At 38.1% G+C, this 27710-nt stretch overlaps 1 protein-coding gene across 1 annotated transcript in view; it reads left to right on the top strand.

The window, feature by feature from the left end:
- The first annotated feature begins 11295 nt into the window (after window positions 1–11295).
- The window catches only part of CRTAM (cytotoxic and regulatory T cell molecule), a 30573-nt gene continuing 14158 nt past the window's right edge, over window positions 11296–27710 (top strand). Inside the window, exons 1-5 of the mRNA XM_056826114.1 lie at window positions 11296–12785; window positions 15714–15866; window positions 17420–17560; window positions 25262–25455; window positions 27189–27290. Of these exons, the coding sequence (XP_056682092.1) occupies window positions 12659–12785; window positions 15714–15866; window positions 17420–17560; window positions 25262–25455; window positions 27189–27290 (717 nt within the window). The 5' untranslated portion in view covers window positions 11296–12658. The remainder of the gene's footprint in view (window positions 12786–15713; window positions 15867–17419; window positions 17561–25261; window positions 25456–27188; window positions 27291–27710) is intronic.

The following is a 27710-nucleotide window of genomic DNA, read 5'->3' as shown; positions in this document are numbered from 1 at the left end:
TACTGACTAAAATGTTTGTTTCCTTCCTTCCTTCTTCCTATTATACCACTAACCCAATATATGGGCAACCTACCTAAGCTCTCGAGGCCTCAGTTTTTTGGAACTGTAAAACTGGCCTAATAGCCCCTGCCCCTTTGCTGAATTTTAGCGATTGTTGTTCCAGGAAAATAAGACTGTATGAGATGTGATGATAAAGCCATGATTCTAGCTCCTTAAGCCATAAATCAAAATTACTCTTCTACCTCACAGCTAGATGACACAATGGTTAGAGCACTGGGTTTAGAATCAGGAAAACTTTATCTTCCTGAGTTTGAATCCAGCCTCAGACACTTGTTAGCTATTTGACCCTGGGCAAGTCACTTAACGCTATTTGCCTCAGTTTCTCCATCTATAAAATAAGATTGAGAGAGAAGTGGCAAACCACTCCATAATCTCTGCCAAGAAAAACACAAATAGGGTCACAAAGAGTCGGACATGACTAAAGCAATTAAACAAAGTCTTCTACCTTGAGTATAGCAATCTCTAAACAAAATAGGTTGGAAAGTTGATCTGTCACTAGAATTCTCTGTAGGTGATGAAACTGTATAGGACAGAGATGAAGAGCTCCCAAACAGGAGATCTTCCAGAAGTAATTCCAAAGAGAAGGAAGGAGTGTCTATTGAGGGTGAAAGGAGCACTTTTAATCTTGGAGACATATCTAATAAGCTATTGTTGTGGTTGTTATGTTGTTCATTCCTTGCAGGGGGTTTTCATGTCAGAAATACCGGAGGGATTTCCTCCTTCAGCTCATTTTACAGATGGGAAAACTGAGGCAAACACCGTTAAGTGACTTGCCCAGGATCACATAGCTAAAATGTGTCTGAGGCCAGATTTGACCTCAAAAGTTGACTCTTCCTGACTCTAGGTCTGGCATTCTATCCACTGTGCCACCCAACTGCCTCAATAAACTAGGTAGCAAAGAACAAATCCATAACATCAGTATTGGGGCTCCTCTAACCCTTGTAGACGCTAGAGTGAAGACCACATCTGTATCTGTCACCCCATTTTGTCTGACCAGCATGGCTGGATCCCTGTGACTTCTGTGAAGCATTGCACTGAGACAAGGCCTTGTTCCTGCTGCTGATCCCCCTCACTCTTCTCTGTTCGATGACTTTCATGCTCCCCTGCCACTTTCCCATCAGGCTCTCCCTCCTAGGCCTTCTTTGGGGCCTATGGGCCTTTGGCTCAAAGTATTCTGGGATATGGAGTCTTTCTCACAATCGCCATGACCTTCGCAGGTGTACTTCAGTCTTTCTGAGCCCTTAACCACCCCCAAAGGCTGTTGCAAGGACTAAAGACACCAGGATTAACATAGTGTCAGGAAAAAACATTTGCTCTAGAATAAGTCCCAGGTTCACATCCTCCCTTTCCTACTAGGTCCCCTTCCGAAAATCATTCTCTTTCTCTAGGCCTTCAGTTCTTCATCCATAAAATGAGGAGGCTGGATGAGATGACCTCTGTTCCATATAGCTCCAAAATGAACCTTTCAATATGTCTTGAGATTTAGGAAGTCATGAAGCATGACAGACCATTATAGTTTACTGTCAATAACGATCCTCTAAAAACAGAAGTGAGAAGAAGCATCCACAAAAAAAAAAAGTAGAAGATTCAAGACAGACCTAGGAGTCAGGATGACCTGGGTTCAAGCTATTCTGACACTTACTGGCCTTGTGACTGGTCAAGTTAGAAAAAATCCCAGGGCCCCAGGCATCTCTAACAAGTAACCAATGTATATCGGTGAAGTTCTACACCAGAAATTCCCCGTATTTTTTAAATCATAGGCCTGAACTACAGCACAAAAGAAGCACAAGAATGTTACATATATTCAAACATATATAGTTTTAATTCAAGATAGTATTTTAACAGAATTTACCAGTATTTCACTTAGACATTGACATTTAATTTTGTATTGGCCACATCAGTCACACCTTTCAAATGAGAGACCACAAGTCCAGTCCTAAAAATGTTCCAGTGTGAAGGTGTTTTGGGGGGCCACAGTTAATGAGGGGGCTGCGAGGGCAAGCGTAGGATATGATCCACGTGAGGTCATGGTAACTCTGCCTGTTTCCCTTAAAAAAGAAAGCAGTCTCCTCTCTGCGTCTTCAGAACTAAGAGGAAGTCGAGAGAGTGCCACAGACAGCACTTCACACTATGATTTTGTGGACAGCCCTCAGCCTGTTAGCTTGGTTCCCCTTGCAAGGTAAGGAGACGCATTTGGAGGAAGGCATTGTCTGTCTACTGTTTAATCAAGCCTTTGATTTTTCAGCTTGCTAAGTTAATCAACAGTCGACAGTTTTTATGGGAACACCTGTGTGAAGACATCTCTGGCAGGGGGATGGCTTTAGTCTTTGATGTGCTGTATCTTGATGAATCCTTTTTACGATTCACACAAGCTTCAAATTTGTTTTTGAAGTATACATTGCATAATTTAATGTATTAGCCAACTAAAATAATTTCTGTGGACTCTCTAAAGAGAAATCATAACATTTGCCCTATTTACATAAAGGGACACAGATGGACTAAATGCTAGGCACTAAAAAAAACTTTTTAAAAAACTTTTACCTTCTGACTTGGATACTAAGTTTTGATTCCACTTGGGGCTAAGTGACTTGCCCTGGGTCACACAGGAAATATATGAGTCTAGATTTGAACCCAAGATCTCCTGTCTGCAGGCCTGACTCTCTCTTCACTGAGCCTCATTAAGCATTTATTGAGTGCCTACTAGATGCCAGACACTGTGCTAAGCACTAGTGATAAACAGAAAGACAAAAAACCATCTCTACTGTCAAGGAGCTCCTAATCCAACGGGGAAGACAATGTGTAAAGAATTATGTACGAACAAGCTATCTTCAGGAGAAATGGGAAATAATGACTAGAGGTTGAATTGGAGGTAACTGATGATAGGCCTTAGCATGGATCGAATACAGTGGATGAGAGAGTGAAGAGTCAAGGATAACAGCAAGGTTGTCAGCCTGGGTTACTGGAAGGAAGACGATGCCCTGTCATAGGGCTCTTCAGAAGTGGGGAGGGTTTGGGAAGAAAGAAAACAGGTTCAGTTTGGGACGTGTTTGGTTTGAGGTAGCTACAGGACAGGCAGAGATATGAGACTAGAGGTCAGCTGAGAGATGGGGGCTAAAGAGATCTGAGAGCCATTAAGCAGCATACAGCCCTAAATTCTACAATCCTAATTACCAACATTTGACAGAAATGAAGGCGTAAAGGGCTAACACTTTACATTTATTTTGTAGAATCTATTTTTTTCTTTTTCACCTCTTTTTTTCATATTTGATCTTAATCATGAATTGTCATGAGGATTTGTGAGACTTCTTTGAAGAATAATTCTCTTTTGGGAATAGGTTGATTTTTGTACAAATCCTGATCAAAGGCAGGGAGAAGAACTCATTGAAGTGTCAAGGTCTTTTCTAGTCATGATTCTATGGTTCTCTGCTGATAACAGGATTTTAAGTCAACATCCCCAGGACTAAGCCCAATTCCTGACATAGAGCAAGTTTAACACATTCTTGTTGAGACAAATAGATGGCCAAGTGATAGAGAACTAGACCTGGAATTAGAGACCTGAGTTCAAATTTTTCCTCAGACATTAGTCGTGTAACTCTGGGCAAATCCGGGTCTCTGTCTACCTTGGTTTTCTTGTCTGTAAAACAGGGATGATAACAGTATCTACTTTCCACAGATATTGTGAAGATTAAATGAGACAATATCTGTAAAATGCTTTGCAAATCCTAAAGTACTACATAAATGCTTCCTATGGTTATAGCTACAGTTACTTCATGTGTCAAAATAGAATGGTGATGGTATTCTAATGAGTTACTTTAAAGTGTTTTTCTTTGTTAAAGGCCCTACTGAATGACTGTAGAATATTCTTACTTTGCACTGGAATTTGCTATTTCCAATCCAATATTGTTGGACTGTTTGGGCAGGGAAATAGAGTTCATGAGTCCATATTTAGTCCACTGTATTGATTTCTAAAAGATGAGGGTTAGGTGTCTTCCAACCCTAAAATTCTTAGAAAATGTTAGACATCAGAGATTATACTGGTTTAATATGTATAGCTCTGATTTAGGGATTAGGGCTGATGTTTGCAGGGGCGAGGCACAGACTGTGGCATTATTTCATGGTTTACGATGCTTTTGCTCAGAGCCACCCCATTGCTGTATTATATGATGCGCCAGGGGTCAGGACCAAGTGGTTCTACTAGTTAAAGTATGGAGTGTATTGTCAAAGCCATGACTTCCAACTGCATATATGTCAGGATGTTCTAAGTCAATTCACTATCTTACCAAGATCTATTCTGGGTCACAGAAGAAATAGACAAGAAGGTGAATAACACTTTTTCTGGGGCTGAGATATAGCTCTATTATAGGAAATAATTCCATATCATACTTCATATATTTTTAACTCTTACCTTCTGTTTTACAATCAATACCAAATACCTTGGTTCCAAGGCAGAAGAGCGGTAAGGGCTAGGCAACGGGGGTTAAGTGACTTGCCCAGGGTCACACAGCTAGGAAGTGTCTGAGACCAGACTTAAACCCAGGACTTCCATCTCCAGACTTGGCTCTCTATCCACAGAGTCACCTAGATGCCCCCAAATCATTCTGTGTTAAAAACATTTTTTATTTAAAAATTTTTAAATTAAAAAAATTTTAAAACAAAAAAATAAGAATTATGTACTTTTTATGTGAGCAGAAACAAATATTGAAAATCAGTAAGAAGCAGAATTTATTAATTCCTTGTCATATGGACATAATTTCATGAGAAAAGTTAACGCTTCACTATAGCACACTGAAAAGATTTTACATGAGTGTCAAACAGAAATCAAATGCGACCTTAATCTTAAAGGGAAAAGTAACCAGATCTGTAACTCCCATTGTGGAGAATGCTAATTCTACCCCTAAATCTAAACTTAACACTAACATTTTACCATAAATCATTCCCTAACACTAATCTGAATCCTAATCATGCTCTTTTGATGAGAAGTCATCAATTTACAGGGAAGTGGGCATAGCCATCCCTTTATATACATTCTCTCTGTGACTCAGGGATCTATAACGAATTGGTGAACAGATTTAGGTTTAGAGTCAGAAACAGGAAGAATTCAATTCCATTCCACTCACCTCTATTAAGCACTGCTGTATGCAAAGCTTTGCTCTATGGAGTGAAAGTAGCAACACCACATATGGAGATAAAACAAGAACCACAAAGAGGAAATCTGAAATCTAAGTTTCCCAAGAGTTGGAAGGGAAGGTAACAAGGAGGAGAAGACTCTAAAGGGCAAAAATCTATCTAGAGTTCCCATTGGAAATGAAAATTTTAAAAATCATTGGAAATAAAACAAAGAGTAGAAATTTGGTTGTGGACATTCTTTAAAATTGGATTTTTTTTTTTTTAGTTTTTTAGTTTTAGGTACAAGTAAACATTTGGCATATCTATCCTTCCCCTCCACCCTGTCATGTACCCGTGACCAGTTTAGGTATTTTGTAAAAGCATAAGGGGTGAAGCAAAGCCTCCGTGAGCAAGGGTTTAGCCTTCCTACAACAATTTCCTGTTTTTAACCCACAGTGGAGGGTCTGCAAGTGAATTCTTCAAGAAGAAGGAGATATTAAGTGGAAGAGAGAGCAAGACTTAGAACAAAGGGGAAGAGGTGCAGCCTCCCATATCATTAAGTCACATTTGCTAAGTCACATTTCCATTGGAAATTGGAAAAGCCTCACGTTGTCTACCTTATTCACTATTACCACCAAAAACCAAATGCTAATCTATATGAGAATCTATTTATAAACCTAGTACAAATAAGACTGAGGAACAATATTTTCATCAAACCAGAAGATTTTCTAGTGCGTAAAAGCTAAGTCTGGTGATTTATAAGGTCATTGATATAGACATCAGACCTATGATTTTCATCGTTAGAGGGAACACTCAAATGAGTAAGCTTCTGCCATTGTAAATCAGCAGTTTTTCATCAACCTACAGTCTTAGAGCATTGAAAGATTAAGTGATTTGCCAGAGGAAGGTCAAGCCTCTATGTTCTGTTCCATAAAGGCACCCAACCCCTTCATTTAGAAGATGAGGAAACTGAAGTACAAGTGACCCAGCTGAGGAGTGTCTGAGGCAGGATTTGAACTCAGGTCTTCCTGATTCTATATCCAGTGCCCTGTCCAGTATATCATGTTAGCATAAATCTGTTTGCATTCTTCCTAAATAAACAAATACCAAAGAGAACTAGACACACTGTTGGTTAATCTTCCCTTTTCTTGCCAATGTTATCATTTTATAAAAGGAAAAATTGCAAACAAAGTTCTTTAAGACTTTTAATATCAACAGTTAGATAGCTCATGAAAATTTGGATGTGACTCAACCATCACCACAACAATAGGTATTCAAGGGCAAACTTCTTATTTGCATTTCTCTAATATATCTGTCATCTAGAATTATTTTGTACAATGAGAGGTAGTGTGATGTAACTAATGGATGGCTAGCCCTGGAATGAGGAAGATTTGAATTCAAATCCTAACTCTGACATGCTGACTGTGTAGTCCTGGGCAAGTCATTTCCATCCAGTGCTTTCAGAGGTATAAAACTTACTTCTACAAAACTTCAGAACTGGATTAAAATATAATTAGTTGGGGGGGCTGGAGGGATGCTATATGGCTCAGTGGGTTATGCAACTGACCTCGAGCCTGGAGGATTTATGTTCAAATTAAATCTGGCCTCAGACATTTCTTAGCTGTGTGACCCTAAGCAAATCACTTAACCTCAGTTACCAGACCCTTACTGCCCCTATGCCTTAGAACTGATTCTTAGTATGGAATCTGTCAGAAGGTAAGGATTTTTTTAAATCATTTGGAATTGTTTAATAAAATAAATAAAATACAATGCAACATAGATAATGTTCAATTGTGGTTTCCTAAATCAACATGCGATTTGGCAGGGATCCCTTATTATCTGAATTTTAAGCTACTGGTCTAGGGGACTCAAAGACTAAGTACTACAGAGAAAGTGATGAACTGCATTGGTTAGAGGAAGTTTCCTCATCTGAGAAATCACAGAGAAATGCCCCTACTTGTTATTAAGGTTGTTTGTATGTCTTCTCCTCACTACTCTTCTGTAAGCCCCATGAAGGCCAGGACCTCATTTCATCTAAACTCTGTATCTTCCTCAGCACCTAGAATGATGCTCAGTCCTCAACAGGTTGTTGTTCAGTCATTTCAGTTGTGTTTGATGCTTTGTGATCCCACTTGGTGTTTTCTTGGCAATAATCTGGAGAGGTTTGCTATTTCCTTCTCCAACTCACTTTATAGATGCAGAAACTGAGGCAAACAGGGTTAAGTGACTTGCCCAGGGTCAGCCAGCTAGTAAGCATCTGAGGCTGGATTTGAACTTGGATCTTCCTGATTCCAGACCTGGAGTTCTATCCACTGTGCCACTGGAGTTGCCCTAGGCGACTTCATATTTCCCTTAGGGAAATGTCCTTCCTCAGTGCAGCTCCTCTCCTCATGAATTGCCTGGAATACTAATTTAATACTAATTAAGTGATTTGCCCTAGTCTTAATATATCAAAGGCAAGACTTAAAATCTGGACCCTTCTCTCTGCCCTCTCGAAGTTCTGAGAATTGGAATTATAACAGAAGTTGAAAAGAAATAGTGTTGTTAAAAAGCACCCTTTGAACAACTCAGAACCTACTAGAGTAACAAAAAATATTCTTGTAATAAAATTAATCTTGGGGACATTAGATTATAATTATTAGTAAAAGAGAGAGAAAGAAAGAAAAATATCATCGTCACCCTAAATATCAGTCTCTGGCCAATTTTGCATGTCTTTAGCTCCTGGTGCCCAGTTAAAACATTAAAACTGCAGCAGAGGGGTCCAGCAAGTTAGATAGCCTGACCAGAAAAATTAAAGACAGAAAGGCAAAAACTTCCTCAGAAACGGACTTACATCAAAAGAATGCACCTGCTTTGCCAGTCTCCAATACAGCCAATTTGCATTATGGTAGCCAGGCATCACCGGCCACATGGGGGCTTCTGCCAGCCCCTTCAGGAAGTCAAGAACCACACTGTTGCTCTGGCAATCAAGGCCTAAAAGCACACAGGTGCCCCTGGGGCTAGAGTTTATGTTGATTTCATGCGCCATATAGTCATATTGTAAACTTATCATTTTGGGTAATAACTTGAGAATGAAGAATTCAAGGAACCAGTATGGGCTGCTGGTAAGTCATTTAACCCCTCTGAACCCGTTTCCTCATCTATAAAATCATGGCATGTACTCTGACGTCATCTAGCTTCTGTGTTCTGTGAGTCTAAGGACAGCAGAAACAGGAGAGAGCAAAAGTAAAACAAATTTAAAACCCAATTTAGTAACTGGTCAACAGGAAGGATAAAGTCTAAAATGATAAGGATAGAAAATCTGAAACGAGAAGACAGTTTAACTATTATAGAAGTCATAGACCTTTCAGATTACCCTCATATACTCTGAATATACCTTTTAGGTACCAAATCATTCATCTGTTGTCCACTCCCGTTAGAACATTCTTTCCCTGCGTGCTTAGCACAGTTCCTCAGACTGTGAGGACTGGAACAGGAGGGAAGGGAGTTCCTTTCCTTTTATCTCCAGCCTTAGCAACAGTGCCTAGCACTCAATAAATGCTGACTGACTAAAAGCTGATTCCTTTAAATGCTACAAGTATTTGTTAAACATCTACTATGTACAAAGTTCTGAGGATTCAAAAATAGACTATTCAATGAATAAGCATTTATTAAGAGTCAACTACATGCCAGACTAAGGATACAATAACAAGACGATCTCTTCCCTTAAAGAACTTACATTCTGGTGAATTTGGGAGGAACAGCACGTACATAGAAAATTAAACACAAAATATATTAAAGGGGACATTAGGAAACAAGGGGTGGGATGGAGAGGCAGGACAGGCTTCCTGTAGAAAGCAAGGTGGAGATGAGAAAGAAGGACATTCTAGGGCTGGGTAATAACAGCCTGTGCAAAGACAGAGATGGGGTACAGATCACAAGCAAGCAGGCCACTAGTTTCTACCCACTAAGGAGTAGTGTGACCAAATGGTTTATTCAAGAGAGTTTTGAGAAAGAATAGAGGACCAAGGACAAAGGCTTGGGAAACATAACAGAGAACAAGAGGAGTTGGAAGAACCAATTAAAAAAAAAAACCAGACAATATAGAAAAGGAAAACCAAGTGAATACAGTGTCACTAAGTCTAAGGAAAACAAAAGTTTAAGATGAACAAAATGATCATCCAAGTCAAATGCTACAAACAATGAGATCTTGGACTTAATCTAGAAGGAAGTTATGTTTAACTTTCAAGAGGAAAGGGTTAGCTACACGATTGGGATTTAAGATAGTTTGTATACAGGAAGTGTGGTTTAATAGTTATAAGGCTAGACTCCAGAGAGATCTAAGCTCAAATCACACCTCTGAAATTTACCGGCTATGTGATCATGGGTAAGTCACAGTCTCTGAGTCTTAATTTCCTTCTCTATAAATGGGCAATAATGATACCACAAAGACTTACCTTTCGGGGTTGTGGAGATCAAGAAAAGAATGTATGGAAATCCTTTCGTATGAAGACTAGTGCTGTGGAAAACTAAATTCAGAGTCAGAGGACCTGGTTTCTGTGACCTCAAACCTTTTTTTTTCACCTTTCTTGGCCTTCATCTGGGATAAATGACCTCTACAATCCCTTCCGGCTCTAAATCCGTGATATAATCTGTAATTATTAAGAAGAAAATGGATACAAAGGAAATGTAGATAGAAGGAGTAGACAATAAAAATTGAGCCACAAAAGGAAAGACTGAATCAGACAAAAGCTTGAAGGGGCAGCAAGTTAATCAAAGGTTTCTGATTTTAAAGATAAAATAGACATGTATATTTTAAGGTTAAAAAAAAAAAGAAAGAAACCCAGACAGAATGAGGATAGTTTGAAGTTCTTTGAACAGGATGGACTAACTGTGAAATCCAGGTCTTAGGTGAAATGTGACTAGATGAGATTCAGAATACAGTTAGGGGGATTAGTTTCAGGGTTCCTTTTGTTCTGCTACCAGAGGTCATAAAATTATAATAGTGATACTTTACATCAGAATAGGCTTTATCATTTGCAAAATATAATCATATACAATATCTAATTTGATCCTTAAAATTACCCATTGAGGTAGGTGAAGATAGCTATAATTTCTGTCTTACAGATGAAGAAAGAGGCCTAGGAGATAGAGTGACTTTGGTACGACTTAACTTGCAGCTTTCATTCCAAGAGATGATTTTTCTACTCAAACGTCTAGGATCCAGTTTTCCTGTAATATGATAAACCATTTGTTGAGGGCATTGGCAAGAGTCCCCCTATATATCAAATTCCATATATTCCAAATATACCATATATTCCAAAGACACCATATTCCACACATATACCAAACTCCATATATAAACCAGACTCCACAGACATACCAAAAAGAAATTGAGTAAGAAATGAATTCTCTTCACTGATGATTTGTGTAGCTCTTGTCCATTCCTTGCTATTTATGATTCCTTGAAAGTAGGTTTTCAGGGGAAAAGAGAGCTAATCAGTGAGGTTGAACAACATTTTCATAAGGGATACCAAATACCATTGGATCATAGATTCTGACTGGTGAGTATTCTGAATCTTACTGCTTCATCATAAACTTAAAACAAAATGGACTCAAAGAAAGTGTATCTTTTCTTTTTTTCCCAGCAATAAATATCAAGCACTGGGGGAAAGTAGGGCTTTAGGGACTTTGAGAATTAATTCAGTACATTTCTAGGTCACTGAATTGATTTAAATAAAGCCCATAGCAATGAAAATCCAGAGTTGCCATAATTTGTTCTTCAAATTCAACAGCCTCTCATTAGGCTTCAACTGTATACAGAGTGGTGAGCTAGTTGGAGAAAGATCCAAGGTTTATATAAATCTGCCTTCACAAAGCTTATAGGAGAGAATTTGCTGCCTAAGGATCTAAGAATGGGATGAGGGGAGGGGGGAGTCCACAAGTCAAATAAAATCATAATTAACTAGTTTATTTTGATTTAACAAATATTTATTAGGCACCCACACTAGGCACTAGAGGCAGGTAGGTGACACAGTGGATCTAAGAATGAGACAAGGAAAGGGGGGAATCCACAAGTCAAATAAAATCATAATTAACTAGTTTGTTTTGATTTAACAAATATTTATTAAGCACCCACACTAGGCACTAGAGGCAGGTAGGTGACAGTGGCTAGAGTGTCAGGCCTGGAGTCAGGAAGACTTATCTTTCTGAGTTAAAATTTGACATCCAATATTTACTAGCTGTATGACCCTGGAAAAGTCACTTAACCTTATGAAGATGAGTCTTATTTACTGCATCACCTAGCTACCCATTATTGAAATCTCGTCCCTTTCTTAAGGACTAGCTGGAAACACATCTCTTCCATGAAGCTTTCCCCAATAACTCCTTCCTCCAAACTTCTGGAGTACTACACTATGGTGCTTATCATAAACTGCCTTGTATCATAATTATTTTTGCGCAGCTTGCATCAGTCCAACTTGACATTATCATCTCCTAAGGAACCTAGCATTGTGCTAGACATATAGCAGATATGCAATGAATACTCAATAAATGTTCACTGAATGAATAAATAATAAAAATGACAATAGAACATCCAGGTGGCCCAGTCATAGAGACACAGGCTTACACATCAGTAAGACCTGAATTCAAATTTGACTTCACACCCTTACTAGCTGTCATCTTAGTCAAGTCACTAACCTCTGCCTGCCTTAGTTCCTCAGTTGTCAGCTTGGGATAGCAATAGCACCTACCTCCCAAAGTTATAAGGATCAAATGAGATAATATTTGTACAAAAGGGCTTTGAACACCTTAAAGTGCCAAATAAATGTTAGCTCTTATTATTAATGTTGAGCCACCCAGCTAGAGGTGATCCCTCTTCCCTGAATCTTTCCTGGGCACTAATCTCATTCCAAGTTGTATTCTAACACTCATTTACATCTCCTTTATCTCAATCTTATAAGTGCTTTAAGAGTAGTTTTCTTTTTCATTTCTTTGTACCCCTCAGTGCCTAGCATAGCAACCTGAACATAGTAAATGAATACATGTTTGTTGAATTGAACTAAATTTGTTGAATGACAAAACTTAAATTTCTATTGTCCAAGGGTAAACCCATATACAAGATCTTTAGTGAAAAAACAAAGGGACCCCAGATTTAGAGTTTAAAAGGGATCCTAAAGGTCATAAGGTCATAGGTTGATAGGTTTAGAGGTCAGAGGGGTCATCAAGCCCATGCCCTCTTTTTACAGATAAAGGAACCATAACTCAGACAGGTCAAGTGAATTGCCTGCCATTACACAGCTAATGACTGACTGAGGCAGTATTCAAATCTAGGGCTTCCTGGCTTCCAATCCATTGTTCTTTTCAATTGCATAACACTAATATCCCTAAATAAAATTTGGAACAGCTTTGGCAAAAGCAGACTGGTTTTCCTAAACATTGTTATCCTCCTCCTCATCATCATCATTTTTACAATCATCATCATTATTTTGCAGAGGCGTCTTTGATTGATCACATGGAAACTGTCATAGTGGAGGAAGGCCAGATGCTCACTCTCAAATGTGTCATTTCTCAAGCCAAGGAGGCATCCCTTCAATGGTTGTCTCCCTCTGGGTTTACCATTTTTTTTGACAAGCATCCCGGTAAGTGTGCAAAGACAAAAACAAAAACCAACGCCTAGAGAAATTTTGACTTAAAGGAGTTTCCAACAATGAAGATTAAGCTAGAGGGTAGAGAAACAGTGAGTCACTGAAAGGGTGGGCTTTTAGATGCATCTACTGTAACATCTGAATCATCCCCCTCTGTGGCTCTGATTACCAACCTATTTTTTACAGGAAGTCTGAAATGGAAACCCCATCAGAGTGATTTGTGAAGGGGGCCTAACCTACAAAATACATTTTTACCACCACCAGCTTTCACTTTCTGACCTTCTGCAACTTGAGATGTTTAGTTGAATGTTGAAGGATTTACTTTGGGGCAGAGGCTTACTGATAAATGTTTAACAAGCATCTTTCTGGGAAGGGTAGGGGGAAGAAATATATACATCTGGGACACATTTTTACATTTAATCTGTTAATAATGTTGTTATTTATTTTGTATTATTTATGTATTATATATTATTGTTATTTTATATTTTAATATATTATTATTTTATAGGTTAATATTTTGTAAAATATTAACCTATAAATAATAATTAATATAATTATAATTAATAATGTTCATAATAATAAACGGTTAATATTTTATCCGTCACTTTTTCAGGCCTATAGAATCAACAAAACAATAAGGCAATCCCAGATTTAGAGCTTTGTTGATTTCTGAGGTGCTCATACAGAAAAATGAACAATCATTTCTCCCAAACCCATAGGAGCTGGCTCCAGCTTTGCTTTGAGGGCCTTCATTTCTTCTGGAAATGTATGTCTTTGCCCCACATGAGGAAGGAGATCCTTTGTTTACCTAACCTAATTAAAAGAAATGTTCTTGTGGGGAAATGATATCACAAAGTTAATTCTTTATTTTTCTTATCATGTTTTGTTTATTATGAAGATGAGGTGACCAACAGGCTGTCAATACAAATTTCATTCTAGGGGAAAGAAATCCTTCTATTCATTTCTTTAAACACAATAAATCATGGCAGCTTAACTCCAGAAGGAACTACATAGTATTTTTCAGTTTATTCCCCTGGATTAACCTGATCTAACTAGGGCCATAAATCTATGGGAATATTTGAAAGAAATAGGGCAGTTCACTGGAAAGAATGCTAGATTTGTAATCAGAGGATTCAGCTTCAAGTACCCACCCTGCTAATCAATGTTCAAGCATTTATTAGGAATGTACCACATAAAGAGCAAGGTGGTACAGTGGATAGATTACTCAGTTTGCATTCAGGAAGACCTGAGTTCAAATCTGATCTTACAAACTTACTAGCTATGCGATCCTGGGTAAGTCGCTTAATCCCATGTGCCTCAAAAAAAAAAAAAAAGAATATACCACATGGCATGCACTATATTAGGCATACAAACAAACAAACAAAAATCCTCGCTTTTAAGGATTTTACATTCCAACTGGGAAGAAATTAAGAACATACAGAAGTATATCAAAAACAAATATAAACAGAATAAATAAAAATACAAGGGAGTTTTTTTTTTTAACCCTTGCCTTCTATCTTAGAATCAATGCTATATATTGGTTCCAAGGCAGAAAAGCAGTAAGAGCTAGGCAATGGGGGTTAAGTGACTTGCCCAGGGTCACACAGCTAGGAAGTGTCTGGGGTCATATTTGAACCCAGGAACCCATATCTAGGCCTGGTTTTCAATCCACTGAGCCATCTAACTGGCCTTGAAGGAGTTATTAAGCACAAGGGAGAGAATGGCGAGGGATAGGGAAAGGCTTTGAATAGAGCACAGTGCTTGAGTTGGGTCTTGCAAGAAGAGAGGGACTCTATAAGATGGCAATGAGGAGAATGTGCCTACAAGGCATGTGTTACTTATTTCCTGGGTTACTTTGGGTAAGTCACTTCTATCTGGGTCTCAGCTGTTACATCTGTAAAATGAGAAGGCTGCCAAAGATGATCTCTAAGATCTTTTCAAAATCTGGACCCTACTATGGAATTAACCTGCAAACTAAGCATTTCCCAGTGTTCTGTGTTCCTCTAGCATTTCCAGAACCGTAGCAGACCCTTTACTTTGCAGTCTGTAGGCTTAGCACCTGTGTGACCTTGGGCAAAGCTCTAGCTGCCATGGGGCTCAGTTTCCTCATCTGTAAAATGTATGGTTTGGATTCAATGGCCTCTTTTCTCCCAGAGAATGTGTGATCTGGGATGCTCATGCCTATGGACCCTCTAAGGTCAAGTCACCGGAGGGTGAGAAAGGAGAACCCTCTGAGTGCCATCTAGGATGCTTACATGACCTGCCAATTACTTAGGTCAGACACTGACACTATAAAGACCAATTAAAACCATATTAGGCTGCCTAATGTGATCAACAGATGAGCCAGACAAAAACATTAGAGGAAAGAAGAGAGCACGGTCTCCTCCCCTTAGTTTTTTTATGTCTGCCTTACCTTATCTTTATTTGGCTCCATACCTCAATAGAATCTAACACATGAGCAAAACCAGGATTTGAATCTATGTCCTCTTATTCTAAACCAATCAATAATCCTATGTTTATTGTTGTTGTTCACTCTTTTTCAGTTATATCCAACTCTTCATGACCCCATTTAGGGTTTGCTTGGCAAAGAAATTGGAGTGGTTTGCCATTTTCCTTTCCAGCTCATTTTGTAGATGAGGAAACAGAGTCCAATAAGATGAAGTGATTTACTAGGAAGTGTCTGAGACCAGATTCAGACGTAGGGAGTTGACTCTTCCTGTCTCCAAGTCCAGCACTCCATCCACTGTAGCTATTAACACTAACATTGAAAAATGGGTAAATCAAAGAAATGACCTTGTTCCTTAATATTGTGAGGAGGAAGCCCCACCAACACCATCTTCTGGGGTGTAATGATCCGCCAAGCTGACTTGTGGTCATCTCATCATCAAATCTTTCCTGTATAATAGTTCTTTCCTTCTGCAGCTTTAAAAAATCAAAAATACCAACTGCTACATCACTCGGATGATCAGCTCACCATCGGCATATCAAATGTAACTCTTCAGGATGAAGGCGTCTACAAATGCTTATATTACAGCAAACCAGTGAGAACCAAGGAAGTGAATGTAATTGTGTTAGGTATGTATTGTAATGGCTAACTACCTGGCTTCCTGCAGGAGACCTTTCCTGCTTTGCCCAGGTCCTTTCTGAGGTCGTCTTTCATCTACTCTGTATTTGTCTAGTTCTTTTCATGTTTTCTCTTCCATGAGGATATGAGCTTCTTGATGGGAAAAAAACTGTTTTTGCATTCCTTGTGATCCATAGCACTTACCAGGGTTCCTGGCATGTAATGAGCACTTAAATAAAAGTTTGTTGACTGGTTCACATGGTTCACAGTCATAAATCACTGCTTGAATCCAAGTTTCAAAGATCCTATTTAAAATCAAGAAATAGTTTCCCTTTCTTATAATCATCATCTATAGTAATGGTCAGCAACCTATGATATGAGTGCTGATGATAGTAAGGAGATAATGACTTGTTCAGTCAGTCATTCAACAAATGCTTGTGCAGTATACTCTACTAGATAGGTCCTGTGAAGAATTCCAAGAAGAATAAAGCTTGGTCCCTGTCCTCAAAGGTTTGCAGGTTAATGTGGGGGTAAGATCTTTACAGATAGAGCTCGTGCTGTCTTGAATTCTAGCTAAGTTAATTAATTCTAAGCTTAATTCTAAGCTAATGGACAGTATCAATGAAGTGCTATTAATATTCAGGGGAGAGAACTATTGTTTTGTGCTTGTGTGACTGTTGAGGACTTCACTGAAGTATTATTTCAACTGGACCTAGAAGGATGAGTAGGTTTTGGTGTGAGAGTGAGAGTAGTCCAGTTAGCTGACAGTACTTCAGGTGTGATGCCTTCCCAACACCTCTTTAAAATGGAAAAGGACCTGGAGGAAGTAATAAACAAAGACCTTGAACTGTCATCTCTCAAAGGTTGACCTTTGGTCTATACAATTTTTTTTTTAATAAAGCCTGGCTGATTAGCAATAAAGCAATATAATTTGCAATTAATTGCTGCCCAAAGAAGGATCCAAGGGTTGGGATGGGGAAGGGGAGAAAAATGGCTCCTGAGAACGCATAGAAGAGTGGGATAGAATACAATTAGGGAAAGGACCAAGTTGTAACAATGTAGTGTTTTTCTAGGGCAGGAATGAAAAGAACCTACTAAACCTACAATATTTTTATGGTGGACAGAATGGGAAGGATAGTTTACAATTAAAAGATTCAAAATAAACTTTGAATTATACATTGTTAGATATGGAAGGAATCTGAGAGAAAATCTATTCTAACTCCTCCACCACCACCATTTTAAATATGAGGAGGAAATTAAGGCTCAGTGACTTGCCTAGGGTCACACAGAAGCTGGGAACAGAACTCTGCTTGATGAAATTTAGTCATATGCCAAAATTTTATAAGAATTATCAACTTTAGATTACTTAGAAACTACAGAATAAGAAATCAAACAATGCAAAAAAAAAAAAAGATTGCCTAGCAAATCAAAGAGATCCAACTTAAGTTTCAGGCTGAGAATGGTGAAATACTAAATTCCTGAATTAGCATACACCTTCCAAGACTGGTTTGATTCAGAAATCATAATGCTTTCTTCCCCAATTTCCTCAATAATTTTTATCTAGCCACTCCCTCCAAGCCAACACTGGAAGCATTGACCATCAGAACTACCAACGGGAAAGAAGTGTTACTAAGATGTTTCACAAAAGGAAGCAAGCCCCCGCCACAGATAACCTGGCTTTTGAGCAATGGCATGGAACTTTATGGTAAGAAAAAAACGTTTTCCAGTTCCAAGCTCTCCTTGGTCCCTAAATTTCCATTCATTGCAACAGCAAGTATTTGGAAATGTTTTGGCACCCTCTGGTGGCAAGGAAAAGAAAAACAGGGAAATACTTAATCAGCCAATTTGTCAAATTCATTCATTGAATCAGCTACAAGGAATACTAGATATTATCTAGTCCAACCCCTACATTTGGTACAAGGAAGCTGAGGCTCAGAGAGATGACTGAGGTCACATAAATGATAAGAAACCAAGCCAAAACTAAAATCCAGATACTCTAATTCCAAACCCAGTGCTCTTTCTGTAACAACCAATATGATGCCTTAATCTTTTAAGTGACAGATTATGGGGATATTTATCATTAAAACATGCTAAAAACATAAAATTCACTGTTTAAGCTAGTTCAATAATATTCGGCCCATTCTCCTAAAATAAAAGAAGCTAAACGGCTAATCCTTTATATAAGGCTTAGACATTTTCAGAGATGATGAAAATAGAGTGGATTTAATGTTTAATGGAACAGATATGATCCTAGTTCAACCTAGTGTAAAGATCAGTATTGCCAAAAGGCATATAAAAATTCTAACAATGTAACTACATTATGGTAGTCACTGAATTATAGAATCTTGAGTCGGAAGGAACATTATCCTTCAGTGCGACCTCCTACCCAATACACAATTTCCTTCTGCGACATCCCTTCCATTTGATTATCCAGCCTTATCCTAAACATGTGAAGTGATGGAGAGCCCGCTATTTCATAAGCAGACCATTCTGAAGTCCCATAGTATACTGAGATGAAGAATGAAGATTGAGAAAAGGTCACTTCGTTAGGAAATTTAGAGCTCACTGGTAACTTTCGAGAGAACATTTTCTGTTAAATGATGAGGGAGAAAGGTAGCTTATTTCCTTTTTACTAGTTCTAAGTGTAAGCTTTTCCTGACTTGCCTAAATTTGTCGCTTTGCAACTTTACCCATTTTGAGAGCCAAGTTGAACAAGACAAATCCTTCTTCCACATTATAAAGTTCTAAGCCAATCATTTATTTCCAGATCCTTCTTCATCCCTAATGCTTTCAACCAATCTTCATATGTCACAGACATGAGACTATTTGCTACTCTGATTGCCTTCCTCTGGATGTTATCCAGCTTGTCAATGTATTTTCTAAAATATAATTCCAAGAACTAAAATAAAACACTAGATGCCATCTGACCAAGTCAGAATAAAGAGGGACTCTCATGTCCTCATTACTAGAACCTAAACCTCTCTCAATGCAGACTAAGACCATATTTATCCTTCTTGGTGGAGGAGGGAAAGTTGTAACATATTGTGGACCCAAATTGAGCTTGCCATCAACTAAAACCTGAGACATTTCCCCAATTAAATGCCCTTTAGCCATACCTTCTCTATCTTATACTTGTGGGTATGGGAAATCTGGTCTTTTAATCCAAGTGTAAAACTCTATCAAATGTACTTATTAAATTTTGTCTTATTAGTATATCCCAGTTTTCTACCCTGTCAGGACCATTTTGTAGGGATGATGACTCTATCATCTAGTGCATTATGTATGCCGGCTAGCCTTGTCTCATTCAAAAGTCAGATTTTAAAAACTCCCTCTTTAGTTCTGCCTACTGACTTTCTTGGCTTCCTTCAAGTCCCAGCTAAAATCTCTTACGTTGGAAGCCCTCCCCAATGCCTCTTAATTCTAGTGGCTTTCTCTATTAACTATTTCCTACATATAGCTTGCTTTGTATATATTTATTTGTCTCCTCCATTAGATTGTAAGTTCCTTGAGGGTGGAGACTATCTTTTGCTTCATTTTAATGTTCCCGGTGCCTAGCACAGTGCCTGGCACATAGTAGACTTAACAAGTATTGATCAATTGATAAGATGCCATCTATTTCTTTTTTTTTTTTGTATTTAATATATTTTATTTGATCATTTCCAAGCATTATTCGTTAAAGACATAGATCATTTTCTTTTCCTCCCCCCCACCCCCCATAGCCGACGCGTAAGTCCATTGGGCATTAGATGTTTTCTTGATTTGAACCCATTGCTTTGTTGATAGTATTTGCATTAGAGTGTTCATTTAAAGTCTATCCTCTGTCATGTCCCCTCAACCTCTGTATTCAGGCAGTTGCTTTTTCTCGGTGTTTCCACTCCCATAGTTTATCCTTTGCTTATGAATGGTGTTTTTTTTTCTCCTGGATCCCTGAAAGTTGTTCAGGGACATTACACCGCCACTAATGGAGAAGTCCATTACGTTCGATTATACCACAGTGTATTAGTCTCTGTGTACAATGTTCTCCTGGTTCTGCTCCTCTCACTCTGCATCACTTCCTGGAGGTTGTTCCAGTCTCCATGGAACTTCTCCACTTTATTATTCCTTTGAGCACAATAGTATTCCATCACCAACATATACCACAGTTTGTTCAGCCATTCCCCAATTGATGGGCATCCCCTCGTTTTCCAGTTTTGGGCCACCACAAAGAGCGCAGCTATGAATATTTTTGTACAAGTCTTTGTGTCCATTATCTCTTTGGGGTACAGACCCAGCAGTGCTATGGCTGGGTCAAAGGGTAGATATTCTTTTGTCGCCCTTTGGGCATAGTTCCAAATTGCCCTCCAGAATGGTTGGATCAGTTCACAACTCCACCAGCAATGAATCAATGTCCCTACTTTGCCACATCCCCTCCAGCATTCATTACTTTCCTTTGCTGTTATGTTAGCCAATCTGCTAGGTGTGAGGTGATACCTCAGAGTTGTTTTGATTTGCATCTCTCTGATTATAAGAGATGTAGAACACTTCTTCATGTGCTTGTTAATAGTTTTGATTTCTTTATCTGAGAACTGCCTATCCATTTCCCTTGCCCATTTATCAATTGGAGAATGGCTTGATTTTTTGTACAATTGATTTAGCTCATTATAAATATGAGTAATTAAACCTTTGTCAGAGGTTTCTATGAAGATTTTTTCCCAATTTGTTGTTTCCCTTCTGATTTTAGTTATATTGGTTTTGTTTGTACAAAAGCTTTTTAGTTTGATGTAGTCAAAATTATTTATTTTACATTTTGTGATTCTTTCTATATCTTGCTTGGTTTTAAAGCCTTTCCCCTCCCAAAGGTCTGACATGTATACTATTCTGTGTTTACCCAATTTACTTATGGTTTCCTTCTTTATGTTTAAGTCACTCACCCATTTTGAATTTATCTTGGTGTAGGGTGTGAGGTGTTGATCTATTCCTAGTCTCTCCCACACTGTCTTCCAATTTTCCCAGCAGTTTTTATCGAATAGTGGATTTTTGTCCCAAAAGCTGGGATCTTTGGGTTTATCGTATACTGTCTTGCTGAGGTCGCTTTCCCCCAGTCTATTCCACTGATCTTCCTTTCTGTTTCTTAGCCAGTACCAAATTGTTTTGATGACTGCTGCTTTGTAATATAGTTTGAGGTCTGGGACTGCAAGGCCCCCATCATATGTGTTTTTTTTCATTATTTCCCTGGATATCCTTGATCTTTTGTTCTTCCAAATGAACTTTGTTATGGTTTTTTCTAAATCAGTGAAGAAGTATTTTGGTAGTTCAATGGGTATGGCACTAAATAGATAAATAAGTTTGGGTAGGATGGTCATTTTTATTATATTGGCTCGTCCTATCCATGAGCAGTTAATGTTTTTCCAATTGTTCAAGTCTAGTTTTAGTTGTGTGGCGAGTGTTTTGTAGTTGTGTTCATATAGTTCCTGTGTTTGTCTTGGGAGATAGATTCCTAGGTATTTTATTTTGTCTAAGGTGATTTTGAATGGGATTTCTCTTTCTAGTTCTTGCTGCTGAGCTGTGTTGGAGATATATAGAAAAGCTGATGATTTATGTGGGTTTATTTTGTATCCTGCAACTTTGCTAAAGTTGTTGATTATTTCAATTAGCTTTTTGGTTGAATCTCTAGGATTCTTTAAGTAGGGCATCATGTCATCTGCAAAGAGTGATAACTTGGTCTCCTCCTTGCCTATTCTGATACCTTCAATTTCTTTATCTTCTCTAATTGCTACTGCTAGTGTTTCTAGTACAATGTCAAATAGTAGAGGTGATAATGGGCATCCTTGTTTCACTCCTGATCTTATTGGGAATGCATCTAGTTTATCCCCATTGCAGATGATATTAGCTGTTGGTTTTAGATATATACTGTTTATTATTTTTAGGAATGACCCTTCTATTCCTATGCTTTCTAGTGTTTTTAATAGGAATGGGTGTTGTATTTTATCAAAGGCTTTTTCTGCATCTATTGAGATAATCATGTGGTTCTTGCTAGTTTGCTTGTTGATGTGGTCAATTATGTGGATGGTTTTCCTAATGTTGAACCAGCCCTGCATCCCTGGTATGAATCCTACTTGATCATGGTGAATGATCCTTCTGATCACTTGCTGGAGTCTTTTTGCTAGTATCCTATTTAAAATTTTTGCATCTATATTCATTAGGGAGATTGGTCTATAGTTTTCTTTCTCTGTTTTTGACCTGCCTGGTTTTGGAATCAGTACCATGTTTGTGTCGTAAAAGGAGTTTGGTAGAACTCCCTCTTTGCTTATTATGTCAAATAGTTTGTATAGTATTGGGGTTAACTGTTCTCTGAATGTTTGATAGAATTCACAGGTGAATCCATCAGGCCCTGGGGATTTTTTCTTAGGAAGTTCTTTGATGGCTTGATGGATTTCAATTTCTGATATGGGATTATTTAAGAATTCTATTTCCTCTTCTGTTAGTCTAGGCAGTTTGTATTTTTGTATATATTCATCCATTTCTCCTAAATTGGTGTATTTATTGCCATATAATTGGGCAAAGTAATTTCTAATGATTGCCTTAATTTCCTCCTCATTGGAGGTGCTGTCCCCCTTTTCATCTTTAATGCTGTGAATTTGCTTTTCTTCCTTCCTTTTTTTAATTAGATTGACCAGTACTTTGTCTATTTTGTTTGTTTTTTCAAAGTACCAGCTTCTTGTCTTATTTATTAAATCAATAGTTCTATCACTTTCGATTTTATTAATTTCTCCCTTAATTTTTAGGATTTCTAATTTGGTTTTCTGCTGGGGGTTTTTAATTTGATCGCTTTCGAGTTTTTTCAATTGCATTTCCAATTGATTGATCTCTGCTCTCCCTTGTTTGTTAATATGAGCTTTCAGGGATATGAATTTGCCTCTGATTACCGCTTTGGCTGCATCCCAAAAGGTTTGAAAGGATGTTTCGCCATTGTCATTTTCCTTGATGAAATTATTAATTGTTTCTATGATTTCTTCTTTAGCTAAACGGTTTTGGAGTATCATATTGTTTAATTTCCAATTGGTTTTAGATTTGGTTTTCCATGTACCATTACTAATCATTATTTTTATTGCCTTGTGATCTGAGAAGGCTGCATTCATTATTTCTGCTTTTTTGCATTTGTGTGCTATGTTTCTGTGACCTAATGTATGGTCAATTTTTGTGAATGTGCCATGTGGTGCTGAGAAGAAGGTGTATTCCTTTTTATCCCTATTTATTTTTCTCCATATGTCTATTAATTCTAATTTTTCTAAGATTTCATTCACTTCTTTTACCTCTTTCTTATTTATTTTTTGATTTGATTTATCTAAATTTGATAATGGTTGGTTTAAGTCTCCCACTAGTATGGTTTTATTGTCTATTTCTTCCTTCAATTCTCCTAGTTTCTCCATTAGAAATTTGGGTGCTATATTATTTGGTGCATACATATTGATTAATGATATTTCCTCATTGTCTAGAGTCCCTTTTAACAAAATATAATTACCTTCCCTATCCCTTTTGATCAGGTCTATTTTTGCATTGGCTTTATCAGATATCATGATTACCACTCCTGCCTTCTTTCTATCAGTTGAGGCCCAGAAGGTCTTACTCCATCCTTTAATTCTGACCTTGTGGGTGTCAACCCGCCTCATGTGTGTTTCTTGAAGACAACATATGGTAGGGTTTTGGATTCTAATCCATTCTGCTATTCGTCTACGTTTTATGGGTGAGTTCATCCCATTCACGTTCAAAGTTATGATTGTCATTTGTGGACTCCCTGGCATTTTGATTGCCTTCCCTAATTCTAACCTTTTCTTCTTCGGCTCTACCTTTTAGTCCAGTGATTTACTTTGAATCAGTCCCCCTTGTCCCCTCCCTTGATGTTTCCCTTTTTAGTCCCTCCCTTTTTGTTCCCTCCCCCTCCCCCCTCTCTTTCCCTCCCTTTTTGTTCTCCCTCTCCCCCTCCCCCCCTTGGTTTTCCCTTCTCCTTACCCTTGTTGGGTAAGATAGAATTCAAGATCCCAATGGATCTGGATGTTTTTCCCTCTCAGAGTTGATTTCCCTGAGATTGAGGTTTAAGTAAACCCCCCCCCCCTCTCTTCCTCTCCTTCTTATAGGAGTTTTCTTCCCCTCCCCTTCCCCTGTGAATCTTTGTGTGAGAACCATTATTCTATTTGGTCTTTCTTTACCCCCTATTTATACATTACATTTTCCCCACATATTAGTATACATAGGTTGATATAAATGTAGTCCTTATAGAAGAGAGTTTGAGTAAAAGAAGATAACATTTTTCCCCTTTCCTTAATATTTACCTTTTCAGGTATTCCTTGCTCTTTGATTTTCGGTATCAAACTTTCCACAGAGCTCTGGTCTTTTCTTTGCAAAAAGTTGGAAGTCTTCTATTTTGTTGAATGCCCATACTTTCCCTTGGAAGTATATAGTCAGTTTTGCTGGGTAGCTGATTCTTGGTTGGAGACCCAGCTCTCTGGCCTTTCTGAAGATCATGTTCCATGCCTTACGATCATTCAGAGTAGAACTTGCAAGGTCTTGTGTGACCCTGATTGGCATTCCTTTATATCTAAATTGTCTTTTTCTGGCTTCCTGTAGGATTTTTTCTTTTGTTTGATAGCTTTGGAATTTGGCAATTACATTCCTGGGAGTTGTCTTTTGGGGGTTTAGTGTAGAAGGTGTTCTGTGAGCTCTGTCAGTGGATGTATTGCCCCCTTGTTCTAGAATCTCTGGGCAGCCATCTATTTCTTTATCCAAATTTTGGACAAAAATGTGAAGTGGCAAGGACCCAAGCAAAGACCCTGAGGCACTTCTCTGGACATCACTTTCCAAGTTGCTGCCCCTTCTGTCTTCTGAGAAATAAAAATATCAAAAAAGCAATTTCAATAATTTATTAGTTTCCCAGAATTTGATATGTAAAACTAGCAAGGGAAGAGCTAAGATAAATTGAGGTGCTTAATAATTATTTATAGATTATGATGAGAGAATCTATACATCTCAACTATTATTATATGCAAATACTCAGATAATAACCTTTTGCTCTATTTTACCTCTTCAGAGACAATCTGTATTAACTCTTCTGTCTTCACCACTCACAATAAGAATGTACGATCCTTGATAAATAATGCTACAAACTCATTAAAGGTAGGGCATGAGCTTTAAATTGATTGTCCAGAGCTGAGAGGTTTGCCGTGATCTACCTACCTGCGTTCTCTTCTGTGGTCCTTGTGACCAAAGACATGCCTTTTAGAAGTGTCCGCCTGAGCTTAGTTGTGCCATCTGGGACTGCAGAATAGAGTCTGTGAGAACTTAACCCATATGTTGGGTTTCATAAATTGGTTGTTTAACTTGACATTAAAAAAGAGTCACTGCTTGAAAGTCTTTGCAAATGGTTACGCAGGTGAAACTCAGCATACGTTTGAAGATGAAGGAAAGAAGTGTAATACGACAAGCACACTGAGAGTTCGTGCATATGGGGAAAATGCAACTGCTCACTGCCTGGTCCGCCATGAAGGCCTACGAGAAGAAAAACTGGTAGTGCCATTCCGCTTTGAAGATTTGGGTAAGAACAGTTCATTAACATTATGTCTGTGTGTATGAACAAATGAAGCAAAAGCTGGGAGGGTGAGAGTTTTTCAGGACACTCTTCCACACTACCAAACTCTCTCAAGGATGGAGAAATCCTCAACTTGAGCATAGAAGATGCCATGATTGGTGGGAAAAGAAACGGAGGAGAAGGGAAAAGAGGGAAGGAAAGAGGAGGGGTGGAAGGAGACAGCTATCTATCAACAAGTTAACAACTAGCACAAAACCAGATACCAATAAAATTTTGGTAGTGCCTTTTCCTTATGATTTGATATAAATTGACCTCAGTTTTATTGTAGTTAAGCATGTGGAGTCAATTAATCCCCCAAAACGTCGTTTATTTGTTCTTAGCTGGAAATAAGAGGATGGTTTTAGCCTTTTTCCTTTCCTATATCTTTTATGAAGTGATTGCTGTTTAGATATGTGTGTATGTGTATAAGACGAGATGAATCTTAACATTTGAAATTTTGGAGTTTACATATATAAATAGCCAAACAATATTTCATAAATTAGATAATGAATTTGAAAATTAAATATTTATAGAATAGGTTAAGAATCTCTTTAATAAAAGATCCCCTTTGACCACCAACGTATTGTCATAGAAAAAAAATCGGAGGAATCTTTTCTGTAGCCATAATTCAGATTTACACAACATTTTACAAAGCAATTTCTCACAATAATACTGAGAGTTAAGTGGAAAAACTATTGCTATTTCCATTGTGCAAATGAGAAAACTGAGGCTCAGAAAGGCTAGTTGATAGTGCTAATTAGTATTAAGGCTTAGATTAGAACCCAAGTTTTCTGAGACTAACACAAACCAAGTTCCTTGCTAATTGTGAGTGTCCCCCAAAGCTCTATCCTGGACTTTTTGTCTCCCACTCTACTATCTTGATTGTTGATTTCATCAGCTCCAATGAGTTCAGTTATAGTTTCCATGCTGATAATTCCCAGCTCCATCCCTAAGAGCCAGCCTGTCAGGCTCTAGTCTCACAATATGAACTGTCTTTTGGACTTTTTAAACTTAACATGTCAGGGGCAGCTAGGTGGCTCAATGGATAGAGTACCGGGCCTGGAGATGAGTGGTCCTGGATTCAAATCTGATCTACTTTCTAGCTGTGTCACCCTGGGCAAGTCACCTAACCCCAGTTACCTCGCCCTTACTGCTCTTCTGTATTAAAATAGATATTAATATCCATTCTAAGATAGAAGGTAAGAGTTAAAATAAAAACAAAAAAAAAGTTCTGTGAGGTAGTTTTGCCTTTCTTTGTATGCTTAGTGCTAGTGCCTGGCATTAAGTGAGCACTTGATAAAGGTTTGTTAATTGACTGCTTTCTCTAAGCTTCCTCTTAAATAGCAGCATGGACCATATAAATCCTGTATTAAATAAGCAGTAAATACTATCACTGTGAACTCCATGGTTCTAAAGGTAGCTTCAGAAGCCTTGATAACCTTGCATATCAGTATGAATTCTCCCAGTAAATATGAGCTCCGAAGGGCTGGGGCTACTTCATTGTTTGTCTTTATAACCACAATTGCCTAGTACAATGCCTTTCTTAAGCCTAGAGGGCCTTAATGAATGTGTGCTGAATTGTCTACTTATCTAAAACTAAATATCTCTTAATAATAAAAAATAACAAAATTGTGACTTATGAGGAAGAAAAAGAAAATCCCTTCCTTTGATCCCTGTCACAGTTTTATTGTGAGATTGAATTGCTAACATCCTGCCATTCCACACCACTCAGATAGGTTCTCCAATGGTCACTTCCTTCTCAGACCAAGAGGAGAGTTATTTGAGTAGCTCCCAGCTACGGAACCCGGAGACCCACAAAACCTCATCGAACAGTGTGAGCTAACTCGCATGTTCCTACTTTTTGATTCTCCTTGTCTCCACCCCACATCTACCCGTAAAGTGTTAGATGGTAGGTGGGCATCATAGGAGGGTTACTGTAGACAAGAAGATCCATGCTATCAAAGGGCTAAATAAGTACTTATTATATGAGGTTGACAGGTAAGTAAAAAAATGAATCTCTATTGTCTAGAAATTCATCGACCACATTATGGCAATACAAGCCAATGATGCAGAGTAAAGGTGATAAAAGCAGGTTTCCTATAGTATAATTTATCAAGGTTCCATGTCTATTGCATTTGGTTCTTTTGTTTATAATCCAGACTGGTACCAACAGCTGGCCTGGCATCCACTATCATAATAGCTCCAAGTATTCATAAAGGAATTTTATGTGTCATTTTTTCATTTAACTAACAAG

Source organism: Monodelphis domestica, chromosome 4 (genome assembly GCF_027887165.1).
Source record: "Monodelphis domestica isolate mMonDom1 chromosome 4, mMonDom1.pri, whole genome shotgun sequence".
Lineage (NCBI taxonomy): Eukaryota > Metazoa > Chordata > Mammalia > Didelphimorphia > Didelphidae > Monodelphis > Monodelphis domestica.
Note: the sequence above shows the minus strand (reverse complement) of the source record. Positions and strands in the feature narration are given on the sequence as shown.